This window comes from Rhineura floridana, chromosome 5 (genome assembly GCF_030035675.1).
Source record: "Rhineura floridana isolate rRhiFlo1 chromosome 5, rRhiFlo1.hap2, whole genome shotgun sequence".
Taxonomy (NCBI): domain Eukaryota; kingdom Metazoa; phylum Chordata; class Lepidosauria; order Squamata; family Rhineuridae; genus Rhineura; species Rhineura floridana.
This window is the reverse complement of record NC_084484.1, coordinates 72,603,666-72,624,933: the sequence shown is the minus strand read 5'-3', so window position 1 is coordinate 72,624,933 and position 21,268 is coordinate 72,603,666. Positions and strand designations below refer to the sequence as shown.

The following is a 21,268-nucleotide window of genomic DNA, read 5'->3' as shown; positions in this document are numbered from 1 at the left end:
TTCTCCCCTCTTCCTGTTCTCATATATTATATGGCTCAGAGATAAATTATTATAAAATAATAAAAAATCTTTACAAGGTATGCGTAGCTACATTATTCAATTTAATAATATTTAAAGTATATTTCATTTACATAAAGTTTACTTACTGATTTCTTCAGTGTGCACCAGAAGCAATGTTGCACAGTAATAATAAATTTTTCCAGTGGTCAGAAGTAGGCTTTTAAAAAAAAAAGATTGTTGACATGGATATATATAATGTTGAGCTTAAGGTTCCAAAATGTGTGTATGTGATAATTCTCTCATTCTTGCCTGAAGTTACAGAGCAGGTAAAAGCAAGGCAGGGTTTTTGTCTCTGCCAGAAAAAGTGAGGTGCTTTCAGGGAGTTAGTGCATAGGAAACACAGACCATGAGAAAGCTGGAAGGCTACTTTCCAGCCCTAGATGCCTAGCAGCAGGTACACACAAAATTCTTGCTATATATATTATTTATGTATGTATGTATTTATTTTATTTGTATCCCACCCTTCCTCCCAGAGGAGCTCAGACACATCAATGATATTAAAAAACAAATCTAAAAACAGTTAAACAGTACCAGTGATCTCAGGATTCCCAGGAACAGGATTTTTAAGCCATCCTGTTGCCTGGGTAAACAGGAATGCTTTCAAATTCCTCCTGAAAGTCAATAAGGAGGGAGACAGACACACCGCATCAGGAAAGGCATTCCACAAACAGAGAACCACCACTGGAACAGGGCCTCATTCAAATGTGAATCAGACAGGTTTTTTCAGGATATTGGACAGCAGTAGTGACTTGACCTAGCAGGGCTACTAGGAGGTCAGGGAGGTATGGTCAGGGAGGTCACTGAGGTGGTGGCCAATGAGGTCACAGGCAGGGCCGACGTAACACAGTAAGCAAGGTAAGCATGGCAGGAGGGTGCAATGTTTGAGGGGCGCCAGAGGCGCCCCCAAGCCCAGAAACTTTTTTTAAAACACCTGGAAAAATTAATAATAAATTACTAACATTTGAATTGAAAAATGAACACAAAAAATTATAAAAGGTAAGGGCGCCAATGTATAATTTGCAGGGGGGCGCCAAACACGCCAGTGCCGGCCCTGGTCACAGGGACATGGCTTGGTTCTGGTTTTCTCCCCATCCTCTTGCTTTGCAAAAATACTGTGGACACTTAAGCAATGTAGTTGTACAAATACTTAGCACCTAACAAATCTGAAAAGTGTCTGCCTTTGGTTCAGAAGAGGTCCCGACAGTCACAGTTGCTTCTCTGGTGGATGAAAAGTTGTACGGCTTCCACCTCTTCTGGTTCTCTTCCCTATTTTCCTCCTTTGCAAAGAAACAATGGATACTTAAACACTGCACTTGTATAAATACTTTACACCTAATTGTCTTACCTTGATTCAGAATTGCTGTCACAATTTCTAGTGTGGGTTCATGCTACAATAACTGTACTGTGCTCAGAAATAAGCCCCAGTGAATTCAGTGGTGATTATTCCCTGGTAAGTATGTACAAGATTGCAGCTTGACTCTGTTAGTCTCAAAGGAGCCTGTAGCACTAGTACTAAAGTAAAACACAAAGTTTTCACATGATTTTCCTGTCAGGAAAGAGATGGAAGAATCACCTGGCCATAGCAATGGTTTTTGAATTGGGATTGGTTGAGTAGTATAGAGAGCTGATTGGCCAGAGAACAGGAGAATGATAGAAATACCTCCAGGATCCTCTGTTATGTTCAAATGGAAGAATATGAGTGTCTGTGGGGCAGAAAAGACAATGGCTTTGAAATTTTTGAAAAATGTTGCTTAAAATTTCACTTAATAGGGCAATGTCTCTCTCAGTTTGTCCTAATGGACCGGCATCCACTGTAATCTGGCTTTTCCTAATATTTCTTGAGCGCCATTTGTTGTTGTCTTTGAGTGAACATTGGCAAATAAACATTTTCACATAGCCATTGTTCTCTGACATTATTTTGGCATTCTGTTGTGGTTTTAAGTGTGGGTACTGATGAGACTGCATTCTGGAAATGTTGCTTTTACATCTTGAATCCTAAAGTTTTTGTTTTTCTTTTGGATTCTCTTCAGTTGTGCTTTTTAATCATGTTAAAACTATATTCTTTGATGCACACTGTACAGTATTTCCCTATAGTAGCTGTTTAGTTCTTGAAGTAGATTGTGTTAGTGCTTGATTTTAGAACTTGTAATTATTGTTTTGAAACTTTAAAACTGAAGACAGCTTATACTACAACTGTCACATGGAGAACTTGTTTTTAATTGAGCTTCAATATGACTCATCTGTGTGACTGGTTCTTTGTGTGTGCATATTTTAAATAAAGACATGCAAATGGTCAGTGATATTTTTCCTCTTTGGTAGACTATTTTGGTCTCTGTTAGTGCTATTTTGTTGCTTGATTAGTTTAAGTCCTTTGGGGAAAAAAGTCAGAATTTCATTAGTATTGGTTTAAAACAGGTTTTATTATTTACTACTTTGTATTTGTTTGCTTTCTAGCTACAGCTTCTCTAAAAACTTGGATTAATGGAAACGTGCATCATGATTTGTAGTAGAACGATGGGTTTTTGAAAAGAAGTGATGATGTCTATAATCTGGTTTGCTGGCGTCTTTAATCCTAAAAGAGAAGGGAGAAAATGACTAAATTAGGCTTTTTATAATATTCTGGTTTTATTATGATTGTTTAAATTGCTTGTTTCATTCAGTGAAATAAAAAAATCACTTTAATGACCAAATAAACACTATTTTAACAATAAAAAACAATATTTTTTAATATTTGAAATGTCATAGGCTTTTAGTTCCAGGCTTAGCATGGTTGTGAAGGCTGTGCTATTGTTTACGTTTATAGAGAGGCAACGCTTTGGAAACTTATTGCAGTTTTGTGCAATTTCAAGATACAGGATAGGCAGAGTTGTAATTATCTGAAATATAAAATGATAAATGATTGTGAGTTGGGAAGGCGATTTGAATTGATATGGCAAATAGTATTACTTCTACAATTTTGTTCTTCATAATTTGTCATGGTTCATCTGAGATTTTGCATGTACAGGTTCCCCTCTGCTGAATTTGAAACACAAAATAGCCAATGTGTCTTGTACTGGACCATCCCATGAAGATATTTTCTATATGCCCAGTTTCCGGGAGTGAAAGCATATCCAGCCTCTATGTTGCCCTTGAAAACCCCTGCCACAGTGAGCCAGCTAACTTAAGGAGTCACACCACTTTTGTTCTGGACACAGAATTATGATTACTCATAATTATGATTACTCTTATGGGATGTATGTCAGAGTGGTGTAACTTGAGTGCTTCAGTTGACACATCTGGGTGATATAAGAACACTGATTTTGCAAAGTTCCTGTCTCTGAGGTAAGAAGAGAGACTGAAATACTGTCAAATGGTCTGGTTTTTGTGGTTAATTTTTTTATAAAGCATTGTATTACTATAGTAATTATTTCTTACCACTTCTTCTTGCTTGGTCTTATCAACTGCTGGCCATGATTCAAGAGGTGTATCTGGGATCAGTGGAGGCAGTGGCTGTATTGGATGCAGTGGCTGTATTGGATGCAGTGGCTGCATTGGGTACATTGGCTGGTTTGGATTCCCGGGTTGCTGGGGGTGCATTGGCTGATTGGGACTTGCTGGTTGCAAGGGATGCATTGGATGCTCCCCTGCATGTGGTGGAAGTGGATGTTGAACTGGTCCTGCCTGACCTGCTTGATACTGTGGCATTATTGTGTTTTGCCCACCAGTCATTGGCACAAATGGATTATGCCCAGGTTGTTGCATTTGTGGGTTCAGATGTGGAAAAGGTTGTTGCTGTGGCTGCATTTGATGGAGAGGTGGCTGAATTTGGAAATGAGTTTGGTGCGTCATTGGTCCTGCAGGGTGGTGCAACCATCCCCCCATTGGCTCATAGCCATAACGAGGATACTGTAGGAAAATAAGAAAGAGTGGTTACAAGTTTTATGTAATATTAATTGTTTAAAATCAGTGAAAATGGCAAAATAGCAGCTAGCTTAAGGTATCTATATACAATACAATTCTAGAAACACCATCTTTGGAACTAAGAGTGTAAAAGCAGTTATACAGACATTTCTAGGAGTTACTGTGGACTATGCTGTAACTTTCCATTAGATCAGGGTTGGCTACCCTTTGGCACTCCAGGTGTCGCTGGATTCCTGACTACTGCTGACTGTTGGCCATGCTGGCTGGGAGGGTCATCACATTAGCTACTCTGGCCTATTTCTCAATCATTCCCAATAGAGCCTAATTTGTTTTAAATAAACTGGACACACCTGACCTTTTGAAATCTAGGCTCCAGAAATGTAGTTGACATGGCATTTTAAGCAACTGCAGCTGTGTAGAACTGTTTCAAATTAGTGAGTATTATACAGTATGTATTAGTCACTGGTAGAGGCTGTAAATGTAATTTATAGGTTGCATGTGTTAGTTGCCATACCTGGTGTCCAATTAGGCTCTGATACCACTTTAAAGGTGTCATTACCTTGAGGATACAAATAAACAGCATAAACATTTCTAAATATGTAACAAACATTTCAATTGCATTGCTTTGTTTAAAACACATTAGTGTTTAAGATGACAGGCCATGATGAAAATGTATTGGTAATTTTAAACATCATTTGTAAGCCCTCCAACCCCAGTCATACTATGTATTTAATAAATAAATAAGCTTATATGCTATAAAATGACACTGCACATGCAATATTCAATAAACTATCCAAAATCGGTATTCCCAGATGTATTCTCCTTTGATCCCTAATGCTGTCTTTCATTTTGGATTTAACAGATACTTCCTTTTAAAGTACTATTGCAAGTGGAGGGAATTTACCCCACCCCCATCTGGAAAGAAGCTCATGGGGCTTCCCCTGGATGGGAGGGAGGCTAGGCTGCTCATCATGCATCCTTAGGTGGCTAATGGGAGGAGGGCAGCTGTCTCCCATAAAAGGGGATTACTTCCTCTTCCTTGTCAGTTGATATCGGGCAGCAACCAGCCCTCCCATCCTTTTGACAATGCAGTATTAGCTAGTCGCCATTTGGCGGGTATTCCTCATTGGCTCCTTGGGATGCCTTTTTATCACCTATATTGTACTGCTTTAAGTGGTTAATTTGGTTTCACTGGCTGTTACTCTGTTACAACTTGGCATTTTGGGTGGACTGGGAAGGCATTTGGTTTTCAGGTGAGCACTTGGAGGCATCTTCTGGGAAGGCCATCTGACAAACCATTTTGCTTTGCTGGATGGCCCAAGGGGGTTGCTTGGTTTGATGGTGTTGAGACTTGGAGGCTGCCCTGCTGGAACACTGGATAGTGAGGGCAGGGTGAGAAAACATGCTTCCCCTCAGCTCACCTTTGTAGTGGGTGGCAATGAGAACCTCTCCCTGTTCTAAAGATGAGGTCTGAGTTTGAGCTGAGGTGGAGTTGCCCAAACGTTGAGAGAAAGGGTTTTGGTGTTTCCTTGCTCTCTGCCAAAATTCAGTCCACAAGTGTATAGTTTGCTGCTGCAGACCCTTTTGTTCTGTTAATCAAGTTGTGACCATCTACTCCAACTTTCTTGTGTGAGAGTCTTAATTCCAGGATGAGGAGGCAAATTTTATTTATTTATTTATTTATTTATTTATTAAATTTCTATACCACCCCATAGCCGAAGCTCTCTGGGCGGTTCACAACAGGATAAAACATCAATATAGTGATAGATTGGGTTTTATTATATTGATTTGGGCTTTTTTTCTCTCTATTGAATGCAAGCACAAATTACATTGTATGTTGCTAAGCATTTGTTGTCTGTAGAAACTGCCAAACAGCACAGTAGCATTAAGGCAGAACAAATTCCATTTTCATTTAATTTTTCTTTTAGTATACTGGTATAGCTTTCCTTGCCTTAATTTAGCTGAGTGTAAGCAGGACATTTTTTATTTAATCACATCACCTGATAACATAAGCTACCTAATTCACTGCACCCTTGCCGGTTTATAGTGAAGATGGTTTAAGCATGCTGTCAGATCTAGTGATGCAAGCTGAAGTCATGAAGTGATCTACTTTGCTTTAATTTGCATGTGAAGGACATGAACAAAAAAAAACAGTTAAAAGTTTGTTACCTCATAACTGAAGTTGACATAACCAGGATGTTGTGGCAGCTGTGAAAAAGTTTTTAAAAAAATCACACATTTGCATTTGGAGATTGAGACAGTCCATCATTTCTTCCCGTTAAACATTTTCACTGTGTCTTTGGACAGAGTGGTAGGTTGAGATACTTTCATGGTTTGAAACAGGCCAGTTAACACATTTCATTTTTGAAGTGTACATCTAAGATTCGTTCAATGTACATTTGAAAATACAAATTTATGAACAAATGGGAACACTTGCATTTGTATTAGCATATAGTTGACATATACATGCATTAGGAAACCAGATTTCCTGTGGCCCTGTTTTCAGTTTGCTTTCACACTGGCAGACTTGTATTGCCACTGCCTAATTTGTAAAGGAATTGAGTTATTCCTTGAAGACAAGACTGTGCGCGGTGTACTGAGATAATTTGAAACATCTAATAGAAAGTGCAACCATGCTTTCCTTTCTCCAGCAAGATGCTCATACAGCAGAGTTGTAAAAGCCTGTCATCTTCACCTATCATTAACTGTTAAGTCTTGAGAATATGTATCTTTCCTGAGAAATACGTATACTCTACACACTTGCTAACCATTTCTTCATACACATGTTGCTGGCTCCTGTCTACCCTTTTGTGTGCATGAAACTAGTTTAGAATGGAGGAGGAGAAAATAGATATCTGCTAGAGCCTATTCACCTACATTCCTTTCCCCACAACCCCTCTTTTTTCAGTGCATTTCATACCTTTGTGTAAATATTTTTTTTAAGGTTCCAGCTCTTCTGAATAAGTAGGGACTGGTATTCTAGATTATTGTTGGTTTAATAACCAATGTGAAAATGTTGATTGTAATTTGAGAAAACTCATCTATGGGTTATGGCAATAGATGTTAAACCTTAATTTTCATTATAGGTAGGCTCTGAATCTTCACCTGTCTTCAATTCTTAATTCTTTGCTAATTCTTTGAATTATTTGCATTATTTGAAATTGGTATAATTATTTGAAATTAGTTATTAGCACTTACTGGAAGAGCAAATGTAGCACTTAAGAGGCACATAACAAAAGTCCAGCCCTCCATCTTTCTCATTGCACGTCCTGCAGTATATAACATAAAAGAGAGAGTTTGTTCCCCGTTGAATGCTCAAGCCAAAGTATGCAAGCATATATAATTAATGTTACTATGTCTCATCTGTTCTTTGTTAAAATAACTTTTAAAATGTAACATGAGCTGCACTGTTTCTGTTGGATGTAATGGCTTTGGGAGCAATGTATTCCAAGTCTTTTGTACATCGGAGGGAGAAACTTAAGCACATCAGTTCTCTCCACTGAAACTAATACGGCTCATATGCTTACCTTGGCAGTGGTGTCCTCATTGATCTTAACCTCTAGTGAAAACAATAAATTAGCCTACTGTCTTGCTCATCCTAAAATGTGCACCACATTACTCAGCTACATCTTTAGCAATCTTGTCATGGATTAATCTCATAGAGCTGGTTTGCTCTAGGTTAAATATATATATTTTTTTATTTTGTGGTCATAGTCCCGTCTTCTCTAGGTTAAATGTGAAAGAGCAACAAGAGTGTGCACATAACACATAGCTAGCCTCCAGTTTATTCCTTTCCAGGATGGCATAGGGTTAGCAGGGGGTGGGAAGCATATCGGGAACTTTTGATAATTCACTTTAAACATTGGTTTAAAATAAAACTATGGTTTAATGTGACATGCAAGCTGGGCCATAATTTGATATTCGACTTGTGTAATTGTTTGTTTGCTTCATTTTTTTGTTGCATGGCCTAAAAACTACACAGTTAAAACTATTTTTTAAATTATACTATACTGGGGAAAAATAAGGCAATGGGATAAAAGTGTTCATCATTTGATGCTATTAATTAACTAAAAGTTCAAGCAGATTAAAATTTGTAGTTCCACCTCCTCTGGCTCAGATTTGCTGAAAAGGGAAGCAAATACAATATTTTCCTCTAGTTGGTTTTCTGAGCTAGCAGATAGTTTGATTTCTCAGTGCTTATTTCCAACAGTATGTGCTGCAGGTACAAGCTGTCATAGCTCCTTTTAAATCAAAAGCAGTACCTCTATCAAAAACTAGTAAGTCTTGAAATTAAAGAAATATTCCATATCCCCCAAATTCAGAGGAAAGTGATTTGAAGGTAACCTTTCCTATGAGTGATTTGTTAACTGATTAGATTGTCAATTACCTTACTCTTAAGAGAGTTTCCCCTAATTCAAGTCCCTCAAAAAGGCAGGTTTGGCATATTATTTAATCAATCATTTGGGTGGTTAATAGCCATATTTTTTAAAAAAGCACAACCAGTTGACAGCTCTGATTTAAAGATTACTTGTTCATGAAGAAAAATAAAAATCTTAAGAGCAAGGCTATAATGGAGTAACTTTTAATTAAATGCTACGGGTAAGTGCTGGTATTGCAGGAGATCTAAAAATTTAACCAACAATCTTCAGAAGATCTTGAAAGCTTGGCCTTAGAGTTTTATTTCAAACTTTGTAAGTAAAAGAATAGTGAGGGAAAATTTAGAACATACATACTCTGTCCAATCCAGATTTTTCTTTCCAGACTGGAGTGAGGGATGGGGAAAACAATAGAAACTGCATCTGCAGGACTTGCGCATAAGCAATATGTGTCTTGTTATGAAGCTTTTATTCTATATCTAGAAAAATCAGCAGATAATGAGAAGAATTAATAAGTTTACCTTTTAGAAGTACTCTTTGAATCTTGATATGTGTGTTGCTCTGGTAGCCTTGGTAGTTTAGGGATTTTTCTTTCTTTAGCTCGTATTTAAACAGTTTTCACACTGGCAACAGCCAATCAGCATTTAAGATTTTTTAAAAACTGCTGTATCTTATGTTTTCAGGCATCAGATCACACCTGGGAGTGAAAATTATGATTAGGGTGTACAGTCTTTCATTATATATGCATGGCTTGATAAGACATATTATTTTGCAACTTCCAGTTGCCCATGAGCTGGTGAGTTGGTGTTGGATAGACTTTCTAATCTAGACTTCTGCTTGAGTTCAGTAATGATTTGATCCTTTTCTACAAATTGCCATATAGTTCGTTTAAAAACAGGCAGAGTTCTATCATGGTGGGAAGGGGAGAATTTGTAGAGGACCCACCATATCAAAGCCCTGCCAGGCTTGCACAAGCTAGGGCAAAAGCTGGGGGAAGTGGCTTTTCCCAGTGCTGTTGTCTCTTTCCTCCTTCCCTCCCATTGGTTTCTGGGGGTGGATTTGAGGAAGGTCTCTCTCTATCAGATGCCACCATTCTCCTTTTTCTCCCTTGCACTATCAGAGGACTGATGTTCAGACAGGGATGGCTGCTGGTTACTGTGGCTACAAAGAGGCCTCCAAATTTAACCCTCCCTCTCAGCCGACAGAATTTGCTCTCCATAGTGGAGGCAGAGTTCCATTCTGGGATACTTTCTGCAGGGACCAAAGGATTGTGCCCAAAACAAAAATCCAACCACATTATTGCCTTCTTCTTCTGTCTTCTATGGGTTTGCCCAGTCAAAGAAAAAGTGGGGAGAGGTATGTTGTAGCTGTATGTAAAAAAAGGTACATCCATGATAGCTATAGAAGTTTTGGAGAAAGGGGGAATTGACCCTAACTCCTTTATAATTAAGGAAATTTTGCTAACATGACTTGAACAACGAACGTACAATTGTTTCTTTAAAACAACACAACTCAAATAACTGAGGGCCACTTTTACACATGTATTCACAAAGGCCACCTAGCTATGTTAATGATAGAAAAGCAATTTTAACAGTGTTCTGCTTTTTAACTTTACTTTTTCCTCTATTTAACACTTCTTTTCCTCTCAGGACTCCATAGTCTGCAGACTTCTTTCTGCAAAGCATCTATTATCTACCCTTTTTATCTTTTCCAAGATACATGTCTCCGTTACCACCTCTTTTCCAACCCATAGTGAATACTGTCTTCTTTCTCTGAACTCCCATCTTCCAGTTTCCCTTTGTGTTCTTTCAGTCTTTCATTTTCAACTGTCTACACTCTCCTCATGCTTCTCCTTGTTGAATATGGCAGCAACATCATAGAATATAATAATAGAATAATAGACTTGGAAGGGGTCTATAAGGCCATCAAGTCCAACCCCCTTGCTCAGTGCAGGAATTCAACTTAAAACATTCCCGACAGGTGGCTGTCCAGCTGCCTCTTGAATGTCTCCAGTGTTGGAGACCCCCCACCTCCCTGTAATTGGTTCCATTGTCATACTGCTGTAACAGTTAAACAGTTTTTCCTGATGTTTAGCTGAAATCTGGCTTCCTGTAGCTTGAGCCCATTATTCCATGTCCTGCACTCTGGGATGATCAAGAAGATATCTGGCCCTCCTCTGTGTGACAAACTTTCAAGTGCTTGATGAATGCTATCATATTTCCCCTCAGTCAACTCTTCCCAAGGCTAAACATGCCCAGTTCTTTCAGTCTCTCCTCATAGGGCTTTGTTTCCAGTCCCCTGATTATCCTTGTTGCCTTCCTCTGACACTGTTACAGTTTGTCTGCATCCTTCTTAAATTGTGGTGCCCAGAACTGGATGCAGTACTCAAGATGCCTAACCAGTGCCAAGTAGAGGGGAACTAGTACTTCATGCGATTTGAGAACTATACTTCTGTTAATGCAGCCTAAAATAGCATTTGCCTTCTTTTGCAGCCACATTGCACTGTTGGCTCATATTCAGCTTGTGATCAACAATTCCAAGATCCTTCTCACATGTCGTATTGCTGAGCCAAGTTTCCCTCACAGAGGACTTTCCCAGCAATTGATGGACTACAGGAGCCTGTGGTGCAGGTGAACCATGCAGCATGGCTTTCTGTAAGACACTGAGGGGAAAAATTATGCCAACTCCAGCACATATCTCAGAATCAAGTGATAAGAGGCAATGCAGCAGTAATGATATACATGTTTTCCTGACCTCAGTTTTGATAGTGTGTCAGCGGGTGGGGGCTTACTGTCCCCATAAAGATCTGGGCAAAGGTTTCAAACAATGGGTTTCTTCCAGGGTGCTGCAAATATGGATTTTTTGCATATAGGCCTTATCTTGTATCCTGATTTAAAATAACGCACACACTATTAAAGAAAGCGGGGAGAATGTGTACACTGTATTACATGTCTAACTATGTCAACAGTCCTTGTACAATGTAAATATTTTTTTTACAGGAATCAGAAAACTAGTTGTATTGTGGTATTGTGTTGATATTCAAAGATACTTGGATCTGCCATTCTGAGTACACTTGTTGAAATTCCAATGATATTATTGAAACATGCTTGCAAATTAATATTTTTACTATTGGAACAAAGGAATTCTAAAAGTTGAGCAACGATTGTTGAACTTTAGTGGTCACTTGGGTTCAGGAAGATGCTGTCCCACATGGAATCTCAATTGTTGCAGTTGACTACAAAAGTCTCAAGAACCAGCTTGAGCAATATTTTAGATGTCACAACTGAGATCCCAGCTTTTTAAGTACACACTCTTTTTAAGTTTATTCATTATATGTAGACATGTTGACATCTATTATCCTGTTCAGGGTCTGTAGTTTAACACATAACAATGTAGAGTTTCTGAACTTTCCTGACTGATGTAAATACGATTAATAATGTTTACTTGTTTTACAACAAAAGGCAGAATTATATAGTTTGGTTCTCTTTACACAGACATAACACTGAAAGTTATGTGCCAATGTTTGGTTCCCCCCCCCATTTTAAAAAGTACCAATACAACAAGCAACACTAGTCAAATTATCTGTTTAGCTTGTAATTTTGAACAGTTAAAAGAATTTAGTAATTAGATGTCGGGTAAACTTCCTTGGCTAAGCGAGAATGATGTACGGGAATAGCATTTAGGGTAGAAGATGGATAGTTATGGTAAAAACAGGGCGAAACTTGCTGATCTGTATAGTCAACCAAAAAAAAGTTTTAAAAAACTTGTGTATTCATAGCGGGCCATTTCAGAAGATGCATATATTTAGTGGGGACCCCTTTGTTTCTTCAAGTTAATACAATTATTTGCATTAGTTAATATCAGAAGTGTTATATCTGAACTGTTGCAGTGTCTTCTAGCAAAGCTTAGCAGTGCAGACTGCCTAGAAACTTTCCACCAAATCCTAGGGTCCTTTTTCCACCAAATTTCAGGATAGAGCAGCAGGTACATTACCACAAGCTATGCAGAATTCTATGCAGATTTTGTCTCTGGGAACAGTTAGTGTTTCATGGGCTTTTATCCTAACTTTCACTCTGTGAACGGAAGGGCTTTGATTCCTAGAAGACGAGTTGTGCTTTTGGAAGAGGTTTTTCTGTGAGTAGAGCAAAAAGTTGGGATCCAGGCCACTGATTCCTAAAAACAGGAAGGCATATTTACGAACAATATGTAAGGGAAACAGTTTCCAGGAGCCCTTACAGCTGTCTCTCTCTGATGAGGAACTGCTGCTTGGAGCCACTTTCTCCCTCAGTTTCAACTGGCCAGTATTAATTATATTCTGAAGAAATAGAAGAGTCAGAGTAAGGTGCTATGTGTGATTATATATTATATATATATATATATATATATATATATATATATATATAATTTGGAAAATAAATTAGTAAATGTATCCCAGTATTAATTTCTCAACATTTGTCCTAAGCAATCACTTTGTTGTTTTTATCTCAGCTATGTCAGGGGATGTCCTCCTCTTCCAACTCCCTTGGAATTGTTCATCTCCAGTTCTGGGAAGGTGGGCTGTTTTCAAAGAGTTACAAGAAGCTTGTCATGGCTTTGAATGGATTACAAATAGGAAAAGATGTTTGATTCAAAGATTGCTACTTGGTTCATTGTAGCTTGAAATTGATACTCACTTAAAGCATTTTTTAAAAAACTGTAAAGTTCTATGCAGAAACTAGTATATTGGAGTAAGAATATCATGGCATTGCCAAAAGAAGAAATAAAATCCTGCAACCACATCCTGTCTCTAAGAATGTAAACAAAAAATAAGGATGTTTCTGGATAGACCTTGGAAGCAGAGCCAGGCAAGTCAGAGGTTGCAGACAGCACAGTTCCAAGTGTAGGTGTGGCATAAACAGAACCTATTGAAGTGCATGTGGACCAGAAAACGTTAGATGACAAGGTGCAGACTGTAGGGGAACTCAATGAACACATATACATAGTATATTAATGAATTTAGTGTTTCTGCCTTTTTTAGAAATTCTAGGAGACCTTTGCCCTATTTCACAGCAGGAGATACATGGAGACTCTAAGGAAGTATCTAAGGTTAGCCAGGAAGTTCATGCAGAAGATTCTTAAGCCCAGAAAATTCAATTTTTTTTTTGTTCAGTTCTATTAGTTCAAGTGCTTTTTCTGTGATGATACTCACTAGATCAGAATACCATCATATTATTATTATTATTGTATGCTGCTGCCAGCCCTTTTGTGCTTTCACCAATATATTTATTTATTTATTTATTTATTTATTTATTTATTTTATTCGATTTTTATACCGCCCAAAGCCTGAGGCTCTCAGGGCGGTGTACAGCATAAAGTGAATACAAGGCAAAAAATACAATAAAATGACAATAAAACACTAAAAACATACATTTAAGTATTTAACAGCCTGGTATATATTAACAACAATAAAATATGTTAAAATGCCTGGGAAATTAAAAAGGTCTTAACCTGGCGCCGAAAGGATAGAAGTGTAGGCACCAGGCGCACCTCGTCGGAAAGACTATTCCATAGTTCGGGGGCCACCACTGAAAAGGCCCTAGATCTCGTTACAACCCTCCAAGCCTCTTTGTGAGTCGGAGCTCAAAAGAGGGCCTTTGATGTTGAACGTAGTGATCGGGTAGGTTCATATCGAGAGAGGCGTTCCGCCAAGTATTGTGGTCCTGCACCGTGTAAGGCTTTATAAGTCAAAACTAGCACTTTGACTTTAGCCCGGAAACAAATAGGTAGCCAGTGCAAACGCGCCAGAACAGGTGTTATATGTGCGGACTGTCTGGTCCTCGTCAACAGTCTGGCTGCTGCGTTTTGCACTAGCTGTAGTTTCCGGACTGTTTTCAAAGGCAGCCCCATGTAGAGCGCATTGCAGTAGTCCAATCTAGAGGTTACCAGAGCATGCACAACTGAGGCGAGGTCGTCGCTGTCCAGATAGGGACGTAGCTGGGCTACCAACTGAAGATAAGAGTACTGATGCCACATTTATTATCAGAAAAAAGAGAGCACTGTTTAGCTAAGATAATATATTGTGTTTTAAATTGTTACTGTTATTACCTTGTTATGTTTGTCTTATTGAATGTCTGTTACTGCCCTGAGATCTTTGGAGTAAGCTATCATTATTTAAAATAAATAAGTAAATAGAATTATAGGGATGGATTTATGTTGGTGTTTGGGCTGGGAAGAGATGAAGACAGGGCTGGGACAAGGCCAGATTTAATGGCAAGGCCAGACTTCACTAGAGCCTACTTTCATTGCGGCCTTAATGTTGCTCGTTACTAGAGATTTGTACATTCTTATGAAAACAATTGAAAATTACTACTTCATTAAAAATTGGTTAATTTTCGCTCCTCTGTTCATAGTTGGAAAACTTATTGAATTCAGTATTATGGCTATATGGACTCCCTTTTCTTTATCCACTAATTATCTCCCCAATATGGAAGTGAACACAGATTAAAAAGTAGCTTAGTCCTACCCAGGGCCGGTTCTAAAGAGCGGCCAGGTGGGGCACTGTCCCGAGGGCCCCTGGAGCTAGAGGGGGCCCTCCGCTCTCCTTCTGCGATCAGTGGAAGCATCCACGGACCGCTATCCCCCTGCTTTGCCTACCTTTCCATTGTTTTTTGCAGTGCGCAGATTTGCCATCAATCAAGATGGCGGCCAAGGTTTCCTTAAGGGTCTGAAGCCTCTGCCGCCATCTTGGCTGATGGCACGCATGTGTGCTGCACGCGTGCGTTGCTACCATCAACAAAGATGGCGGCAGAGGCTTCAGACCCTTAGGGAAACCTCAGCCGCCATCTTGATTGATCGCAAACCTGCATACGCCGCAAAAAACAATGGAAAGGTAGGTGAAGCGGGGGGATGGCGGGCAGCGCGGAAGCTCCTGTCTTGCTGCCCATGGATGCTTAAGTTCTGCAAATCGCAGAGGGGGAGTGGAGGGGCCCAGGGCAGGCTGGTAACCAAGGACCCCAGCATGCCTGGGGCAGGCCCTGGTCCTACCTAGTGTGCCAAACTCCAATACAACATTGAGTTATATCAGAAATAGAAGTTGAATTCGGTTTCCCTTCTCTCTTACTGTTATATCATCAGAAGTGAAAGAGCTGCTAGCAGGCTGAGGTGAACCACCATCCCTTTTTCTACACCTTTATATTTTCTCAGCTCTTAAGGACTTTGCTGTCTGCCCCCTATGCGTGCCTGTGTGTGCATAGAACTAACCTTCACGAAACGCAAGTCATTATGTGTTTACAAATATATCTTATTTATGAAAAGATTGTGCCTTTCACAAAACTGTTGTGTAGAGCAGCGTTGTGTAACTTTCTGCCCCTTCCTAAAAAACCAGGGTGTAACAAAGGAAAAGGCAGAGAGGAAGAGGGAAACTCAGCTAGAGGGAGGCCACAAAGAGACAGAGGAAGGTGGTGGTAGGAACAGTTAGGATTTGTCCATTTCAGGAATGGAGAGGAGAGAAAACAAATTTGGGGTGAGGTGTTAGCTAGGAAGAATAAAGGAAGAGAGATTAATTGTAGGAGGTAGAGTCAACACCATGCTTCAGCTCAGGAAAAGGAGACACAGCAGACACAACAAGAGAAGGGAAGAAAGGATAGAAAACAAGCTGAGCTCTGTTAAGAGATCCTTGGGAGCAGTAACAGCTGTGGGGGGGGCAGGCAGGTTGGGGAGACTTGCAGTAGCGGAGATAAATTGTGCAGAGAATGCTGCTGTTAACATGATTCCTATTGTCTTATTCCTTAACAAGACCTTCCTCTTCTCCCAGACATTTTAGCATGTGTTTTTAAATTGTTTTAAATTGTTTAAATTGTGTTTTCAATTGTTTTTAGAAGATGTGTTTAAAATTTGTATATTTGTTTTTAATGTTTTTAGTTACTGTAAACAAACCCAGAGAGCTTCGGCTATGGGGTGGTATATAAATACAATAAATAAATAAACAAGTTCAGGAATTTGCTGGGGCGGTCAATTATCTAGGAGCCTGAACAGAAAATTGGGCTTCTTCATACAAAGATTTCTGGAATCCAAACCATAACCCTTGGGACTCATGCATCCCGTTTTAATGAGCAAAGTGGCACGCTTGCCATCTCAGTTAAGTTGATGGTGATCATATGCCATTAGTTGGTTCTTAGTTTACACTACATTTTTCACTACATGTTGTGTCTGTTAATATACTATTCCATGGACTTCATGATATGAACTATTGGGAGGGGGAAATAAACCAGCACTAATGTTTGACAATGTACATTCCCTTTTGGTAGTATAACATATGAATGTTAAGCAGCATGAATCAAACATAGTAAATGTGTGAGGGACTTAAGAACTGCAGCATTTATTTGTATTTTTCTTAGGACCACACACAGTTTCTTATTCAGGGAATAAATTGCACCAAACCTGCTAGTTTGGAAAAAGGCAAAAAGTTTATAAGCAGCCATAGACAAAATGCAAAAGACAATCATAGTTTATTTTGATTTAGTTGAGGCTCAGAGCTGGTGGCAGTAGAAGACTCCAAAAGAGTTTGTTTGTTTATTTATTATTTTATTTGTATCCCGCCCTTCCTCCCAGCAGAAGCCCAGGGCGGCAAACAAAGCGCTAAAAACACTTAAAAACTTCATAAAAACAGACCTTAAAATACATTAAAACAAAACAGCGTTAAAAACATTTTTTTTTAAAAAAAAAACTTTAAAAAAGGCGTTAAAAAAGAGTTTGCAGCATTTCCTTGCTACCTGCCCTTATAGGTTAGCAATTAACAATGTGCAGATGCCAGCACAATGGAAGAGGGATGAATAATGCAGACAGGATGGATATTGGGGCCTGGTTACTACCTGGTGATAAAGTAGCAACGTCTCATTCCAAATTTTGCACCTTTGTTATCCCACTTTGAGGCAGAGCTGGAAGAATGGTGGAGATGTAAGGCATGGGATGCCTGCATGTGAGATTGAAGGAGAAAACTGTACAGTGCCAGCTCTGAATCTACAGAAAATAGGGGTTAAATTGCATAGTTGAAAGAAGATTGGAGGAGATATTGCTAGAAGTGTGAGAGAAATATGCGAATTTTTCTTTCTTTTTGATAGGGTTTCTGGGATAGAAATGAAAGGGGAAGAAGAGATCTGGACTAGCCAGATGCCCATGAGAGTTCAAAATACAATGTGTTCTGCATGGGGTTACCTTTATTTTGTTTGTTTTTAATTTTTAATTTTTGCTATAAACATACAAACCTGCCTTTTATATAATTAATTATAAAAAACTGTATGCATGTAGCAAATCTAAGTATCCTCACTTTTTATATTTGAAAAAAAATGAAATGGACGGCCTTCAAGTCGATTCTGACTTATGGCGACCCTATGAATAGGGTTTTCATGGTAGTCGGTATTCAGAGGTATTTAACCTCTGAGGCTGAGAGGCAGTGACTGGCCTAAGGTCACCCAGTGAGCTTCATGGCTGTGTGGGGATTCGAACCCTGGTCTCCCAGGTTATGGTCCAACACTCTAACCACTACACTATAGGAAAAAGTTCATATTTTTCCCAGCGTACGTCATGAAGTACTATAATACTTTATGCTAACAGCTAATAATGAATTTGTAGTTCATATAAACAATAAATTGACTCCAGAATTTTTTTTCTGTTATCTTTGTCATAATTACACCAAACTAAGGCCAATTGCCAGAACTTGTTGAACCATTCATTTTCTGTATGTACGCTGGATGAACACCTTTTAAGCAGCTTTTTTTCTGCTGCTGCTGTTTGTTTCCCTACTAAATCTAGTGTTGAGGCCATATTTCATTTTTAAGGAAAGCCATCAGAATATGTACAGGTTTCAGCTGTATAGAATGCCCAGGAGTAAAGAGAACCTCATGCTGCTTAGGAGTAAAGAGAACCTTCTACAGATCAATGGATAATCCTTCTGAAGAGTCTCCAGAAACTTCTGTTACTCCTGAATATGGCAGCAAGGATGCTAGTGTGTTCACCAATTAGAGCATATTATACCTATATTATAACAGCTGCACTGTTTGTCAGTTCATTTCCAGGCTCAACTAAAAATGTTGGTCATTATTACCTTTAAAGTCTTAAGTGACTTGTGTCCAGGATACCTGATACCATACTAGCCTGCCTGTTCCCTGAGATCTGAAGTGAAGAATCTTCTTCCTGACCCAAAAGCAGCTAATGCAAAAGAGCACAAGAAAGAATCTTTTCTTTGGCCACACATATATTGTGGAACCACCTGGTTAGGACTTTTTAATTCCAGCAGAACTTGACCAGCCAAGCTGAAGATTCTTTGTGGATTGTTCCTCCTTCTTTTTTAGATTGACTTTATCTCCTGCACCTGTTTCCGTCTTTACTGTTGTTTTTGTTGATTTATTAACTTCTGTTGGGTTTTGTTTTTCAAAGCTGTTATAAGTTGCTCTGAGCACTGTAAATACAGTGGAATAGTGGGAGAGATATTTTTAAATATGTAAATAAAAGCAGAGTGGGAAGGTGAGTCTTTTCATCTGTTATTGTCCCCCACTATGTGATACTTACACTGCCTCTTAACTCTAATAGGTAGTGGCTATTGAAAGACATATCCTCCATGATTATTGCTGTTTTTTAAAAAAGTTATTTAAGCCAGTGACGATTGCCATACTGTTCAGCAGTGGATTCCATAAGTTGCTGAAGCATTGTGGAACGGAGTTGTTTTGTGTAGCTGCCTGGTTTTTATTTTCCTTTATCTCTGAAAAATGGGAAGTTGGGAATGAGAAGAAGAGGAGAAGTTCTGAGCAAGGCATACCACCACATTGCAGTAAATATTGGGTCAAGTCTGAGGTGTAATTTTTGGAAGGAAAATTTATTTGATGGAGGCTCTGATCCAACCTCACACTTCTATTCAGTTTGTTTCCTTGAGTAAATTGCTTGTCTCCTTCTAGCCCTGAACTTGTATCATCTACACTGGCAATCCAAATGCCTCTGCGAAGGCAAAAGCATTTAATTATTTTGTATTTTATGGTCTTGGAAAATCTAAACAAATAGCTGTTTGTCCTTGGTATCTGGCGTTCAGAGAGATTCCATTGAACACAGTAGTTCCTTATAGCTGTCACAGCTGTTAATGGCTCTTTCATAGTGTATCTTGAGTGGATCAGTAGCTTGAGCTGGAAAAAGCAAGGGAAGGTGTGGTGGGAGTGACTGGAAGAATAAGCCGAATTAGTTTCCTATGTAGAATGGTAACTTAGGGTTACCAAAAAGAGGAAACAGGGTCACCAGAAAAGAGGGCATGAATTCGCATACACACAAAAATCATGTGCTACTTTGTATGAATGTATGCATATTTAGTAAGGATTTCCACAATTTAAGTAGAAATACAAATCTCACTATAGCTGAGGAAACTGTGACACAGTGACCTCTTCCTAATTTAATTGGGTAGTTTTTTTAATTGTTTTAAAGATGCGTTTTGATCATGTTAACCATCTTAGAGATCTTTCTTAGAAGCTTAATGAAGGTAACTGTTGGAAGAAGACAGGCTGTTCAAAACTTGGCTGCCACAACAGAAAAGGCCCTGTTTTTTGTGGCCACCCACCTTATCTCCAGAAATGTGCAGCACAACCCCAATAATAGGGAAACTTAATATACAGGCAGGTTCATTTGGTGAAGGGGCCCCTTGTGATGGCTGGTCGCAAGTTGTTCAGGACTTTTTAGGTCAAAAACAACACCTTGATTTGTGCTGAACTCGCAGCCATATTTCATACTAATTGGAAGATTTCAGTCTTCAAATGCATTGCAGTAATGTATGCTTGGTGCTTAAGCAGTTAATAAGGCATTTTCACAAAAGGACAGTCTTTTTTTTTTAAGGACAACATGGCTATGTTTTAACTACTTTATACAATATATATCTAGCAAGTTCTTTGAAAGAATAGTCTTAAAATTAACTTTCTTGAGAACAGAAAGAGATAAAAAAGAAAAATGACATTATAAAAGGTATACTCACATGTACCATCAAAAGGGTCATTGAATTTACCTTGTATTGTTTGAATAATTTATATTCCACGTTAAACAAGATGAATATACATCTAAACAATGTAATGTTTTTATTTGGGATTCAGATGCAGGAAATGCTACTTTTAATCTTCAGTTAAAAACCCAGATCACAATAGAAATTAGTTGGGATGGATTGGTGCATGGTATCTTCCCTTCAACCAATTTTAGCAGTAAAATGTTATCTGCTTATTTTAAAAATGTTGCATTTTTCTAAGAATCGCTTGTCAGTTTATGTATAATTGTTAAGCATATGTGGGACTTTGGTTTTACTGTATGTTTGCAGTGTTGCAACTTCTTGTTTGCTACGATCAGAGAAATTGCAGAAAAGGCTTAAAAATAAAGGACTGATTGTCCTGGACGAGAAAGAACATTAGATGTCTTTACCATACTCAAAGGGATTTTACCAGATGTGTGCAGCATTCCTTGGAGTGTTCCTAATAAGGAAAGTTTGCACAGTTACAGGGCAGTTCTGCATTTGTATAGCCATGTGGAAGAGGACTTACTTTGGTAGGAGGGGAGAGATAATCACTCCTTGCACTGCTTCAAAACAATCTTATTGGAATAAACAGCAGTTACAGATCGTACCTTTTTCTAACAGGCACACTCAGCCAGCGTTTTGCAATGCTTACTTGGGAGTCCAGCTAAGACATTCATCTTCATTTCTTTTTGATTCTTAAGATTTATGACGGTAAAAATCTGTGGCATCTAAAGGGATTGTAGGAATTACAGCTTGACCTGTCTCTGATACCTGATATATATATGGCTCTTGGAAAATGTATGCCTCTTCCAATAAAGACTTCTACACTGGATTCATCTTCATCAAGTTTGGTTTTATGAAGTTAACGAAGGACATCCGCTGAAAAGCAGACTTGGGTTAATGGGTAAGAAAATAGTTATGT

General features: G+C 38.7%; 2 protein-coding genes across 5 annotated transcripts in view; one reads left to right on the top strand and one right to left on the bottom strand.

Annotated features, from left to right (window-relative positions):
- ARHGAP6 (Rho GTPase activating protein 6) overlaps positions 1-21,268 on the top strand; it is a 348,770-nt gene that overhangs the window by 247,125 nt on the left and 80,377 nt on the right. Inside the window, exon 2 of one of the 4 annotated variants that reach the window (XM_061627101.1) lies at positions 21,048-21,250. The exons of 2 other annotated variants lie outside the window; for them this stretch is intronic. The gene's annotated coding sequence lies outside the window, so the exon portion shown is untranslated. Of the gene's footprint in view, positions 1-20,884; positions 21,251-21,268 lie in introns of those variants that run through there. One more of the 4 variants, XM_061627100.1, reaches the window with a different exon arrangement.
- Positions 2,525-8,901, bottom strand: AMELX (amelogenin X-linked). The gene is made up of 6 exons (XM_061629424.1): positions 8,858-8,901; positions 7,159-7,229; positions 6,130-6,168; positions 4,475-4,519; positions 3,475-3,945; positions 2,525-2,632 (listed from the first exon to the last, which is right to left on the bottom strand). The coding sequence occupies exons 2-6, from the start codon at positions 7,219-7,221 to the stop codon at positions 2,627-2,629; spliced, it is 624 nt and encodes a 207-aa protein (XP_061485408.1). The 5' UTR covers positions 7,222-7,229; positions 8,858-8,901; the 3' UTR covers positions 2,525-2,626.